This window comes from Mobula hypostoma, chromosome 2 (assembly GCF_963921235.1).
Source record: "Mobula hypostoma chromosome 2, sMobHyp1.1, whole genome shotgun sequence".
In the NCBI taxonomy this organism is placed as follows: Eukaryota; Metazoa; Chordata; class Chondrichthyes; order Myliobatiformes; family Myliobatidae; genus Mobula; species Mobula hypostoma.
Window position 1 is genome coordinate 175,873,270 of NC_086098.1, and position 14,991 is coordinate 175,888,260.

Here is a 14,991-nt window from a genome sequence, read left to right on the forward strand (position 1 = left end):
GCCACCAAGTGTGCAGTACAAATAGATGATAAAGAGCAAAAATCGTAAGGAGGTAGGTAGTGAGCCCAAAAGTTCACCTCCGTATAAGAGGTCCATTCGAGAGCCTGATAACTGACCCACATCAGATCCCAGAGTTATAGCGTGAGAGTGTTAGACTGACAGATACGTCAATAAGATGAGGAAGAGTGGAAAAGAACAGGACCCAACTTCATTCGCAATGATCCAGAGTTCAAAGGCAGCAAATTATCATGAACCCCTATGAAACAGCATTACAACTCCATCCAGAGTCGGACGACTAGTTTTAGGCACCGCATATTAGGAAGGGTCTCAAAGCTTTGGAGATTTCAGAGATTAGCCAGAATGGTTCCAAGAATGAGGATTTGTGATTACATGGAGAGGCTGAAGTAGCTCAGACTCTGCAACATTGCTCTCCAATGTTAACCTGGTTGTTAATCCACTGCTGGCTTGTACAAAAAGCCATCAAGTAACTAAGATACTGTGCTGGTTCAAAGGGCCCATATGTCCAAGGATAAGTTAGCTCGTTTTTATTACCATATAAATCCTGTCTGTGACAGATGTAATTCTGAGGTAGCTTCCTTGACACATATGTTCTGGTCTTGCTCTCTTTTGGAAAAATATTGGAAAGACATTTTTGATATTACTTCAGTAGTTTTGCGTATTGATTTACAACCTCATCCTATTACTGCAAATTTTGGATTACCAGTGATGGACTCTAATTATTTATTCCCTTCAGCTTGCCGTTTGACTGCTTTGTTACATTAATAGCCAGAAGATCCATTTTATTTAAATGGAAAGATTCTAATCCCCCTACTACATTTCAATAGTTTTCCCGAACTATAACATCTTTAAACTTGGAAAAAATTAGGAGTGATACTATCAATCTTTCGATTAAATTTGAAGAAACCTGGAGGCCATTTATTCAGCATTTTCATATGATGTAAGCTGATCTTTTCCGAGTCCCTTTCAATAACTTTTTGTTTGTGTATAGAGGAGCGGAGTTAATAACAAAATAATGATTTTAACCGATGAAACATGGCAGCCCAGCCTTTGTTTTGTTTTGTTTTGTTTTTTTTAGTGTAGGGGGATTTTTTCCTTTGTATAAAATTTTTTTGAATCTTTTTCATGTTCAGTTATTAAGAGATTGGGAGGCTTAAATTACATGTTACTCGGAGTCTGTGTCTGTATACGTTAATGTAATCCTGATCTCTTTGTATCATTATCATTGTTAGGTTTATCAATTTGAAACTTAATAAAAAAGATTGAGAAAGAAAGTAAGATACTGTAGGATTGATGATATAGGAGGCGACATTTCCCTGTGGAGATCTGCTTGATCGGCAAGAAATATTACAGAGAAAGAAACATATTGTTAGTGTCAGACATATTAATTCAGTTTTATACTTACATCGGTAAAGGTGATTCCACATGGGTAGGAATGCCATATACAGTGCTACATCACCTACAGTCGGGTAACTCTTAAAAATTGCAATGATTGCAATCTGAATGAACATGAAGAACATGGGATGATCTCTGCAAAATGAATACAGAGTAATACATCATTCAGGAACAGTTTAGTAAAAACAAAAACTATGGATAAGCCAACAGATGTAGAACCCACGCACTGCAGTCAGTTCTGAACATTAAATGCCCAACAGCTGACACGATGCCACATAATTCTGGCAGTTAATTAATCTTTTTATAATTCATTACAAACTAAAGAATGGTAATTTATTTGAGTGGGCTGTTCTTGCTTGCCTTATTAAGTCATCCTTTCCATCAACAGAATGAATTAAAAGATAGGTTAAGGATCACCTCAAATGATCCATTCATTATAAATGAAATATAAGAAATACCCTCCACCGTGATGGTACAAATATAGATCTCTTCTTCCAGTGAGCAAAGGAGTTTTTTTTCTTTGTGCTCTTGGTAAATGTCAATTGCTGGAGGACATGCACTCAAGGTGAGAGAGGGAAAGTTTAAAGGAGATGTACTGAACGGGGTAAGGTTTTTTTTTGCAGAGTGGTAAGTGTCTGAACTGGTTACTGGGAGCAGATACTACAATGACACATGAATATGCTGAGAAGGAAGGGATAAGGATCTTGTACGGGTGTAAGGGATTCAGTTTAATTTGACAGCGTGTTTGACACCGGCATAAAATTCAAGATTGTTTAACGTCATTTCAAGTACACAAGTGTAAAGGAGAATGAAATAATTGTTACTCAACATCCTATGCAGCACAAAAATCAAAAGACAAAGAACAAAATAAAAATAAAAAAACAGAATAAATATAATTACATACAATAGCATATATACATAGATTGATTATATGTCCATAAAGTGATGCTAGGCTCAGGAGTGGCGGTACACAAGGTGACTCTGACAGGGAATGATAAAGTACTGGTGACGGGGTGGGTTAGTGGGTGGAGGTGTTGATCAGCCTTACTGCCTGGGGAAAGTAACTGTTTATGAGTCTGGTAGTCCTGGCATGGATGCTACGTAGCCTCCACCCAGATTGGAGTGGGACCAATAGTCCATGAGCAGGGTGGGTGAGATCATAGAGATTATATATAGAAAGCAAGCAGTAACCTGTTACTAAAGTCCGGCAAAGAATGTACTGGGAATGGTCACTTTATCGAAACAGCTTTCCAGCAGTCATGCTCTTAGTGTATAAGGATGTATGGATGATGTATGAGAGGGATGGCAATACTTGTGGAACAATGTACAACAATGTCTGGGGAGGGAAATGGATCAGCCATGATGAAATGGCAGAGCAGACTCGACGGGCCAAGTGGCCTAACCTGCTCCTACATCTTATGGTCTAAAATAAAGCACCACAAAGGTGTGTCTAAGGAAACTCAGACCTGAACTGTTTCTCATTCCACAGTTGTTGCTTTCTCAGCAAATTTATGTCATTATAACAAAAAATGGAGTTAACATCGTAAATAGTAAAGGAAATCTTACCTTAATTTCACGGATAATGGAAGAGTATAGAAGAATACATTGATTTGAAACACACACACGAAAAATAGCCGGAAGTGCTCAAACATCTCGGCAAAGAAGTACCAAAATAAGCCAATGTTTGGTGTAAGGTCTGGAACAGAAAGGCTAGAAGAAACAAAAAGATCTTAGGTGTTAAAATGGGTTTAGCTTTTATTCACAAACTTATGCCTAGTGATATTTAACAGCCAATTCACACTAATTTCGTCCTTTCTCATCACAAGGAACCGTTCAGCCCACTGAATTTATGCTAATTTTCACGGCAATTCAACTCTCCTATTTCTTTGTAATTTGCTCTTTCTCACGTTCTCATGAACTTCATCCTGATTCTCCTATCTGCTACCTACACTCGGGGGTATTTACAGCTGGCAAGTAACCATGTGTTTTTGGGATGCTAGAAACCATGGTGTCACAGGGAGAAAATGCAAACTCCACACAGACAACACAAGGAAGTCAGAATCAAAACTGGGTTGTTGGAGCTAGGAAGCAGCCGAGATATCTGCTTTGCCAAAATGCTACTCAGAGAATGGCTTAGAGGAAACTGGAAGAAAGATGCATTTTTCTCACTTTAACATAATGCCACGTACAAAACCTAGTAAAAATGTACCTCTAAATATATTTAACAATCATTAGAGCTCTTGCGCTCCTTCTATAATTTACATGGATCTTGTTGTTTGGGCAAGTGGTGAAAATGGTGAGAAGATGGCAGAGGTCAATCAAGGGACAGAAGACATCACAAGAGTAGGTAATTCAAAGTTCAAGGTAAATGTATTATCAAATTATGTACTGTATATGTCACCATATACAACCATGAGATTTATTTTCTTTCATTCACAGTAGAACAAAGAAACACAAAATAATCAAAAACTACAAACAACTAATTTATAAAAGACACACTGAGCAAATAAAATAAATAAATACTGAGAATATTAATTGTACTGTCATTGAAAGTGAATCCATACGTTGCGGAATCAGTTCAGTGTGAGTGAAGTTATCCATACTGTTCAGGAGCCTGATGGGTGAAGGGATAAAGGTGCTTTCTGGGTTGTGACTCCACAACCTACAGACTCACTTTCAAAGACTCTACAACTCATGTTCTTAGTATTATTTATTTTTTATTATTATTTGCACAATTTTACTTATTTTGCAGATTGATTGATTGTCAGTCTTATAGTTTTTCATAACTTCTGCTGCATTTCTTCAGTTTCCTGTAAATGCCTGTAAGAAAATGAACCTCAGGATAGTACATGATTACATATATGTAAGTTTGATAATAATTTTACTTGGAACTTGAACTTTGATGTACCAGTTGGAAGAAGCACTTCTGCACTTCCTGACCAACACCAATACTACAGGCATTCACCTTATGGATTCAGTCCTCCCCGGCCTCTTGCAGCTACAATGTGTCAAGCAGTCTGCAAAACACAACTACCTGTGGCTAAAAACAGAATGATCATGAATATGATGACCGGAAATTTTGGCGCCATGGTGGTGTGGCGGTTAGCGCGACGCTGTTACCGCTTGGGGCGTTTTGGAGTCCGGAGTTCAATTCTGGCTCCATTCTGTAAGATGCCTTTGCACATCCTCCTTGTGGATTGTGTGGATTTTCTCCTAGTCCTCCAGTTTCCTCTCACAGTCCAAAGAATCGGAATCAGGTTCAACATCACCGGCATATATGTGAAATTTGCTAACTGCACAACAACAACACAATGCAATACAATACATGATAATACAGGGAAAAAAACTGAATTACAGTGTGTGTGTATGCATGTGTGCATATGTGTATATATATATATTTTTTTAAACAGTCAAATCAAATAAGTAGTGCAAAAACAGAAATATAAAAAAGTGAGGTAGTATTCAAGGATTCAATGCCCATTCAGAAATCAGATGGCAGAGGGCAAGAAGCTGTTCCTGAGTCATTAAGCGTGTGCTTTCAAGCTTCTGTACCTCCTTCCTGATAGTAACAATGAGAAGAGGGCATGTCCTGGGTGGTGGGGGTACGTAATGATGGATGTCACTTTTTTGAAGATGTCCCGGACACTATGGAGGATAGTGCCCATGAGGGAGCCGACTAATTTTACTTCAGTCCTGTGCAGTGCCCATCCCTTCCCCCATACCAGAAGGTGGTGCAGCTAATTAGAATACTCTCCACAGTACATCTGTAGAAATTTACGAGCGTTTTAGGTGACATACCAAATCTGCTCAAACTCCTAATGAAATATAGCCACTGTCTTGCCTTCTTTATAGCTGCATCAATATGCTAGGACCAAGTTAGGTCTTCAGAGATACTGACACCCAGGAACTTGAAATTGCTCACTCTTTCCACTTCTGATCCTTCTCTGAGGATTGGTGTGTGTTTCCTCGTCCTACCCTTTCTGAAGTCCACAATCAGTTCTTTTGTCTTACTGACGTTGAGTGCAAGGTTGTTACAGTGACACCAGTTAACTAGATAGTATATCTCGCTCCTGAAAGCCCTCATCACCAGACATACCGGGTAAGTTAATTGACCATTGTAAATTGTCCCGTGATTAGAATAGGGTTAATCGGGTATGTCAGTGGTTGTTCTGGCGACCTGGTTCAAAGGGTCAGAAGGGCCTACTCTGCGCTGTATCACTAAATAATTAAAATAAATTTTGAATGCCTGTACCTGTAACTAGAGTGGTTACCTTACTAGGCCTTTGTTAAAATTTGAAATTGGCTGGCTTAGTTTTTGTTTTTTTTTGTTATTTTAACTTGTGACATGCAACTCACCTGCTTTTGAAAGTGAGATTAAAGGACAGGAAGGTGTAAACAGTCCTGGATATCCAAGGATGAAAATGAATGACTACATATAATTTGGCTCAGGTGAGGCTATTGGTTGACTGAGATGGTGCCCTGGTGTCTAAGTAGTGGAGGCTTAACTTTGATTAAACAGCCTTAAATGTGAGGATCATAGACTCTAAATAAGAGAATTTCCGTTTTGTTTCTGACTTGTGGCGGCTAGACAGTAAGGTGGGTATATCTTTAAAAGTTCACTTTGTTCCCATTACCTCTTACAGGTTAATCAATTGTAAAGGTGATTGAAAACCTGTAGGAGTTTTCTTGGCCTCTCAAATGTCTGTTCCATTCCCTTTCAACCTTAGGCAACAGCTGTTACCACACACCTTACTGTAAAAAAAAAGACTATAATTTTGGAAGTAATGATTTCAGAAATCAGCTGACACTTTGTCTTAGAATATTTTTTAAAAAGAAAAACTCACATGAAGCCATACGTAGAGGGAATGAAACTCCACGAACTCAGTAAGAAAAACGACAAGCATAAGCTGATCAGCAAACAGCCAATAAACATGACTGCATATTTGAGCAAAAGTGCCAGGAAAGTCGTACTATGGAGACTCACTGTTACATGGTTTTTCTGTAGCAACATATAAAAAAAGAATTTTAGGTATAACTTGAGTGCTCTTTTTCACCAAATGTTTAAAAATACTGTTTTCTGCAAATGGTATGGATATTCCAACCACAAGATATAGAAGCAGAGTTAGGCAATTCAGCCCATCAAATTAGCTCCACTATTCAATCACGGCTGAATTTTTTTCTCAGCTTCATTGTCTCCGTAACCTTGAATCCACTTTCCAATCAAGAACCTAATAGGCTCTGTCATCTACTCCCAATGATGGCCTCCGCAGCCCTCTGTGGCAATGAATTCCACAGCTAAACCTCTATCTCAGGGGGTCCCAATGTTTTTTATGCCATGAACCACCCCCCCCCCACCACCATTACCGAGGGGTCCGTGGACTCCAGATTGGAAACTGCTGCACTATCTGCAGGAAGAAATTCCTCATCTCTGCTCTAAAGGGGACTCCTTTACTCTGAGGCTGTGTCCTTGGATCTTAGACTCTCCTAATAACGGAAACATTCCCTCCATGTCCACTTTATCTAGGTCTTTCAGTATTTTGTAGATCTCAATGAGAAACCTCTTCAACTTTAAGAACTCCATTGAGTACTGCCCCAAAGCCATCAAACACTTGGATAAAGTGCTGCTATATGCTTGGAGGACCTTTAGCTCAGGTACATTTGAGACAGAATGAAGGTTCTTTTATTTTGCTCAGATAGTACCTCAGATCCACTGCAGTAGCTAATAATATAGGAACGATGGTTACATCCTTAAACTACAGAGCAGGATCTGGAATTGAGAAAATATTTTATGAGGAAACACAGTGCATGTGATTTTTCTAAGCACATCTGCATTTTCAAACTCAGTGGTCCATTATATTGTATCAATTTGCCCAAGCAGACCCCCGGGTGTTTTGGCAGTTAACACAAACAACGCAGTCACTGTATGTTTTGATGTACATGTGATGGATAAATTTGAATCTTGAATCAATACAAGAGCATCACTCGGCTGTCAAGGGGGCAGTTATTTTCAATGTCATTGACATATTTAGTCAAAATGCAAGTTCTTAAATGTCTCTTAAAATTCTATCACACCATTTTATGGCATCTACTCAGATATTTGCTTTAAAAGGTAAGGGAGCCTGGTTAATGAGACTTAATGGATTTGTCTCCTCTGATATTAAAATTCATTTCCTTTCCATATGATTCAGATCTAGATTAGCTCATCGTTATGTACACAAGGGTGCAATGAAATTCCTTATTGACATCAAGCTCACAGTGTTAACTGTACATGTGGTAATAATAAATACAACGACAAGTGAAAAACAGCAGAATGATGCAAAGACTAAAGTAGGGCAAAAAGAATTCCTTAAGTGACAATAACAGGGTAACTGACAGAGGCGGAGTTAAGAGTACAAAGATGTAGCTGTACCACCGGGAAGGGGGTGAGAAAGAGGGGATTGGTTCAGAAGTCCGATAGCAGTGAGGAAGAAGTTGTTCTTAAATCTGAAGATGAGTTTTGAACTCCCAATTCTCCTGACTATTAGTGCATACAATGCCATTTCCAGTTGCTCACCAGGGAAGTGTTCGCTCGTCAGCTAATGCTAACTTCATGCTAAAGGCAGTATTTCCTTTAGAGCAGAGGTTCCCAACCCGAGGTCCAAGGACCCCTTGCTTAATAATATTAGTCCATGTCATAAAAAGGATGGAAATCCCTGCTTTAGGACATAGAACATTACAGCACAATACAGGCCCTTCGGCCCATGATGTGCTGAATTTTTAACCTACTCCAAGTTCAATCCTTTCCTCCTGCATATACCTCCATTTTTCTTTCATCCATGTGCCTATCTAAGAGTCTCTTAAATGACTCTAATGTTGCTACCTCTACCACCACCCCTGCCAGGTTCCATGTGCTCATTGTGTAAAAAAAACTTACCTCTGTCACCTCCCCTACACTTTATCCAATCACCTTAAAATTATGCCTTCTTTGTTCACAGCAAACAAGTATCATTTCCGCTATTCCTAAACTAATCCAATTTCACTCCCCCCCCCACATTCCCACCGACTCCCCTCACTTCTACCATTCATTTCCACACAAGGGACAACTCACAATGACCAATTAACCAGCTTGTCTAGGATGAGGGAGGAAACTGGAACAGTCAGGGGAAACCCTCGCAGATGCAGGGAGGATATGTTTACTCCACACAGATTGGGACTGAATTTGGATCACTGGGACTGTGAGGCAGTAGCTCTACTCTGCCATCCCAAGTGATTAAACTCGGGAAGCAGGGTACACAGGGAACCAGCTACAAGGAAAGAACTCCTTGCAGGTGATTCAAGGGGGAGACTAAGACCAGAGGACACAGCCTCAGAATAGAGAGGCGTCCTTTTAGAACGGAGACGAGGAGGAATTTCTTTAACCAGAGAGTGGTGAATCTGTGGAATTCACTGCCACAGACAGCTGTGGGGGCCACGTCATTGGGCATATTTAAGGTAGAGGTTGAAAGATTCTTGATTTGTCAGGACATGAGGGTTATTGAGATAAGGCAGAAGTTGATCGATCTTCGATGAGTCAGGGCATGCAAGGTTACAGGGAGAAGGCAAGAGATTGGGGCTGAGAGGGAAAATGGATCAGCCATGAAGAAATGGCAGAGGAGACTCAATGGGCCAAATGGTCTAATTCAAAGCTACAAATGCTAAGTTGATGAACATCCCTGGAGCTTGCTGGAACCAAATTATGATATCAACTAACATCTCTGTAACCTCATTCTTCAGAGGGATCCAGTCCATCAAACTGAAGATCTTTCCCTCAACTTTTTTCTCTTCTCCATCTCGCCTGTCAATGCTAATACATAATTCCGTAAACCTCAGAAGTCAGTGGCATCTCAAATCATAAGGAAATCTTAATCTCAGCAGGCCTCAGCAAGTTACTTTGACAGCCCATTCCATCACAGGCAAAGCATATTTACAAGCAGCACTGCTACATGAAAGCAGCATCCATCACCAAAGACCCCTTCTTGCTCTCTTCTGGCGAATACTATCAGGGAAGAGGTACAGGAACTTTAGGTCCCACACGATCAGGGTCAGGAACAGTTATTACCCTACAAATATCAGGCTCCTGACCTGGCATGGATAACTTCACTCACCTCAACACTGAACTGATTCATCAACCTACCGGTTCACTTTTTAAAAAATTTACAACTCAGTATTATTTATTTACTTCTTCACATTATTTGCACGATCAGCTTTCTTTTAAATATTGACTGCTTATCAGACTTTGTTATTTATAGTTTTTCATAAATTCTATTGTATTTACTATTTTCCTGTGAATGCCCACAAAAAAATGAATCTCAAGGTTGTTTATGGTGACGTATCTGTACTTTGATAATAAATTTACTTTGAACTTTGTCAATGGTAGAGAGAGAAATATTATGTCATTGGTGTACTGCTGCCCTCAGCTAATCCCCAAGAACATCACTGAGTATAATCTGGAATATCGTTTCTGATCACTTGCCCAAAAACAAGGAGCCAATTGCACCACACACATTCTTTGCATTGGTTAAAATTACCTAACCAAGATCAATCCCAAGACTTGCTTGGCATGGACAACTCAGTAAAAGAGTTTCGAAGAACGACGGGATCTCATTGAAACCTACTGAATATTGAAAGCCCTGGATAGAGTGGATGCAGAGAGGATGTTTCCTGTAGTGGGTGAATCTGGATCAGACAGCACGGCCTCGGGATAGAACGATGTCCATTTAGAACAGAGATGAGGAGGAGATACTTTAGCCAGAGGGTGATGAATCATTGGAATTTATTGCCACAGACAGCTGTGGAGGCCAAGTCACTGGGTATATTTAACGTGGAAGTTGATAGATTCTTGATTAGCAAGGACGTCAAAGGGTATGGAGACAAGGCAGGAGAATGGGGGTGAGAGGAAAAATAAATCTGCCATGATCCAATGGTGGAGAAGATTCGATGCACTGAATGGCCTAATTACACTCCTCTGACTTATGGTCTTAACTGACCACACACGGTAGGTTTAAAAATTTAATTTCTAATCAATAATGTATCATAATAACAGGGATTCAAGTCTATATTGCTGAAATAACTTTTAAAAATAAATTGTTTTTTTCAATTCATGCTAGCTAATTGAAATGTTTTTAAAAATCAGGGCATTAAATGTGGAAAACTTTTAATATATAGTACTGTGCAAAACTCTTAGACACACATATATATATATATTTAGGGTGCCTAAGACTTTTGCACAGTACTATATTTGTCAATGTGGAGCCCTCGGGGAGTGAGTTTGTAAATCTGGCAAAAGCAAAGGATGCTGGGAATGGTGAGGGCAGAGTGCGCAGGAGGGATGTGGGACAGGTGGCAGCGAAGGACTGCCAGATGCAGGGGGTTGGTGCAGTTGCAGACACACCCAGCCCTGAGACACCAGGCAGTCACTTAATTCCAAACAATTGATTTATCAATCATTACAAAATGTCTCTCTGGTGCTTCCTGCTCCCTCCCCTCTCCCTTCCCCTTTTCACAACCATGACTCTCCTCTCCCTGCCCCCTTCCCACTCTCAGTCCACAATAGACACCCATATCAGAATCAGGTTTATCATCACTCACATACGTCGGGAATTTTTTTTTTGCAGCAGTACAGTGCCATACATAAAATTACCACAGTACTGTGTAAAAGTCTTAGGCACCCTAGCTACATATATGTGCTTAAGACTTTTGCACAGTATTGTATAAACAAATAGTCCAACATTCTTTCCCAAAAACACTGATTCAGGAGTGCATGACAAGCCATTCTTCACTTAATGTGCTAACATGCACTTGAGTATGCTTATGCTGTCTAAGCATAATTATTGTAGGTCCAGCACAGCCTTTATGTAGTACAGCGCAGCTTAGACTTTGAACTTGACTGTGCTCTTGTCTACAGGTCATAGACCACATTACACACAGTTTAACTAACCCATTACCACCTCAGGGGCTGTTCATGAACCTTTCGGGAAAGGAATTGGCTGTATTAAAAACCTATCAGTCATAAGAAATCGCTGATTAAAAATACATCACCTGTGCTAGGTACAGCAAGGCAGGGGCAAACAATGCCATGGGATACAAAGATTGGTATGCAGCCAAGGACAAGAATATCGCACTAATAAAGGCATTTCCTGAAATCAGAAAACAGGTTGATTCAATTTGAGAGACATTTGAAAGCTCCAGACAATTTTAAAATGCTGCCTTATTGAACAATACACAGAACACAACAAGAAAAGTCAATGTTTTGAAAACATTTTCAAAGGACTCTGCAAGGTTAGATCAAATACACATCTCCCAAGATACTAGCTTATTGCAATGAAGTATTTTGCATTCTCATTTCAGATTCTTAATTTTCTTTCCATTATTTGAACAATTAAATGCTTTATTCCAAAATATGAAATGCTTTGTATATTTACTTTCCATTTCCCCTCCTAAATGGCATCAGTAGACCACGAACATATAAAACACACAGTTGATACCTATAACATGGGCACTGAGTATACAGTATATGCTGAATAAAGTTGACGCTCCAGCCTTGAAAGTTGATACTTGATCCTTGCAGGTGAATGTTCTTCAAGTGCTCACTCAGCTACTTCTGAAATGTGGTGAGAGCTTTTGTCTGCACTGCCTTTCAAATGCCTGCTTATCTTAGTGTGAGAATATTTTTCCTCAACACTCTCCTGTTTCCTAGACATTGAACTCTCTCCTAAGTAAAACAGATCACTTATTCAGTCTGTCTCTGTCTATCATAACTAATAGCCAAACTAAATGTCCTGCCAAAGGGTCTTGGCCCAATACATTGACTGTACTTTTCCATAGATGCTGCCTGGCCTGCTGTGTTCCTCCAGCATTTTGTGTATGCTGCTCTGCATTTCCAGCATCTGTAGAATCTTTTGTGTTTGCCAAGCTAGATGTCTTAGGTGACATCTGAGATTGATTTTATGCTCACAGGTTGAATGTTACCATTTTCTTCCCATTGCATCTCCCTCATTGATCTTCATTAGTCACACAGTGGTTTGGTGTGCAGAAGAGCATCTCTAAAGGCACATGTTGAACCTTGAAGTGGATGGGCTACAGCAGCAGAAGACCACACACATACACTCAATGGTCACTTTATCAGATACACTCCTGTACAGAAAGTGGCTACTGAATGCTGATATAGCAGAGAGGGAGCCCTGATTGACCAAAAGAGGTTAAAGACCAATTCTTATTGTAGTAGAGACAAGAAGGAATCACAAATTTAACCAAGCCAACCTTATAACATTAGCGAGTCCATGCTGGCTTTCAAAGCGACCCCACCAAACCCATTCTTCCACTGTAGGTTATTTTCCCTCGTACGCTTACTATTCTCCACATACCCACAGATGCATAAGTTACTATGGCCCGTAACCCACCCTCTAGCACATCTTTGTAATGCGGGAGGAACCTACAACACCTGCATCCAGCTTCAATACCGGGATAACAGCTTTTGTCACCAACCCCGATGAAGTGGGTCTCTGTCAAGATTTTATGAGTAAGGTGAGACAACTAAAATATCACATCAAAGGCTACTTCTTCCCTCATCTCTGCAATTCCACCAATTTAAACCAATTTAATTTGATTTATTATTACCTCACCTTAATGAAATTTTAAGTGGCACCAGCATTCAGAGAATAACAGGTAAATCCTGTGCTCCTGGTGTGGCCTCCTCTACAACAGTGAGGCCCAACGTAGATTGGGGGACTGCTTCCTCAAGCATCTTTGTGCCGTCCGGCACTGAAGACAGGATTTCCCAGTGGCTACTATTTCAATTCACCTTCTCATTCCCATTCAGACATATGTCCATGGTCTCCTCTACCGCTATGATGAGGATGTTCTCAGGTTGGAGGAACACCTCATATGTCTGAATGGGAATGAGAATATGAGGTGTTCCTCCTCCAAGCTGAGAACATCCTCATCATAGCAGTAGAGGAGACCATGGACATATTCTCATTCCCATTCAAACATATGTCCATGGTCTCCTCTACTGCTATGATGAGGATGTTCTCAGGTTGGAGGAGGAACACCTCATATTCCCTCTGGGCACCCTCCAACCTGACTGCATGAAAATTGATTTCTCACTCTCCCCCACCCCACTTCTCCTTTTCCATTTCCAATTCTGGCTCCCCTCTTACCAGTTCTCTTCTCCTCAACTGCTCATCACCACCCTTTTCCTTTCCTTTCTCCCATGGTCCACTGTCTTCTATTAGATTTGTTCTTTTTTAGCCCTTTACCTTTTCCATCTATCACCTCCCAGTTTCTTAGTTCATCCCCCCTACTTTCCCCCTCATCTGGTCTCACCTATCACCTGCCAGTCTGTATTCCTTCACCCCCCGACCCCACCACCTTCTTATTCTGGCTTCTTCCCCCTTCCTTTACTGCCCCGCTGAAGGGCCTCACGCCAAACTTTCGACTGTTTATTCCTCTCCACAGATGCTGCCTGACCTGCTGAGTTCCTCCGGCATTCTGCATGTGTTCCAAGATATGCAACAGCTGCAGGATCTCTGGTGTTTAAATTCATCTCAGCTTATGATTACGTACAACTGATCAACTGCCAAGAAATAGATATTGCATATTGCGTGACTGACAAAGAAATAAGCAATTCTCACCTTTCACGGTGGCTAAAATAAAAATGGCAACGATTGCATTGTTGATCGCACAGGTTGATTTTGCCACACAGGTGAGCACAGTGAATGGATTCAGGAGGTAACTGGAAGAGAAAACAGAGCTGTTTATATGCAGCAACCATGAGGGACAGAGTTCATCACATTGTTCAGTCCTGTGCACAAACAACAATCCCGAGCATGACCTTATTTGAATAAGTGAAAATAATGTTAACAAATATAACTTCTGAATGCTTGTTAATTCATGATTATGGTATTCCATTTTTGCCTGACATGGAGATGATCCAAATTGGTTTAGTCTACATTAGTATCTGATATTTTCTTACTTATAGACCACAAGACATAGAAGCAGAATTAGGCTATTTAGCCCATGCTATTTCATCATGGCTGATCCATGTCCCTCTCAGTCCCAATCTCCCACCTTCTCCCCGTAACCTTTCACGCCCTGAATGATCAATCTTAAATATACCCAATGACTTCCTGTGGCAACAAATTCCACAGATTCACTACCTTCTGGCTAAAGAAACTCCTGTTCATGCAACACACTTAAAATGCTAGAGGAATTCAGCATCCCAGGCAGCATCTATGGAAAAGAGTAGTCAATGTTTTGAGCCGAGACCCTTCATCAGGATTGGAGAAAAAAAGATGAGGAGTCAGAGCAAGAAACCTCTTCATCTGCAATCTAAAAGGTCAATCCTCTATTCTGAGGCTGTGCCCTCTGGTCCAAGATTCATACACAAGAGGAAATATCCCCTCCATATCCACTCTATCTAGGTCTTTCAACATTTAATAGGTTTCAATAAGCACCCGCTCTTTCTTCTAAATTCCAGCAAGTAAAGGCCCAGAGCCTTCAAACACTTCTCATACGAGGAGTCTTTCATTCCTGGAATCACTTTCATGAACCTCCTTCTGA

The 14,991-nt window shown here is 40.4% G+C and overlaps 1 protein-coding gene across 2 annotated transcripts in view; it reads right to left on the minus strand.

The window, feature by feature from the left end:
* pigu (phosphatidylinositol glycan anchor biosynthesis, class U) overlaps positions 1-14,991 on the minus strand; it is a 66,155-nt gene that overhangs the window by 6,572 nt on the left and 44,592 nt on the right. For both annotated transcript variants that reach the window (XM_063041123.1, XM_063041122.1), the window contains exons 6-10: positions 14,064-14,164; positions 11,470-11,567; positions 6,258-6,412; positions 2,980-3,123; positions 1,424-1,548 (exon numbers count right to left, since the gene is read on the minus strand). In XM_063041123.1, the coding sequence (XP_062897193.1) occupies positions 1,424-1,548; positions 2,980-3,123; positions 6,258-6,412; positions 11,470-11,567; positions 14,064-14,164 (623 nt within the window). The remainder of the gene's footprint in view (positions 1-1,423; positions 1,549-2,979; positions 3,124-6,257; positions 6,413-11,469; positions 11,568-14,063; positions 14,165-14,991) is intronic.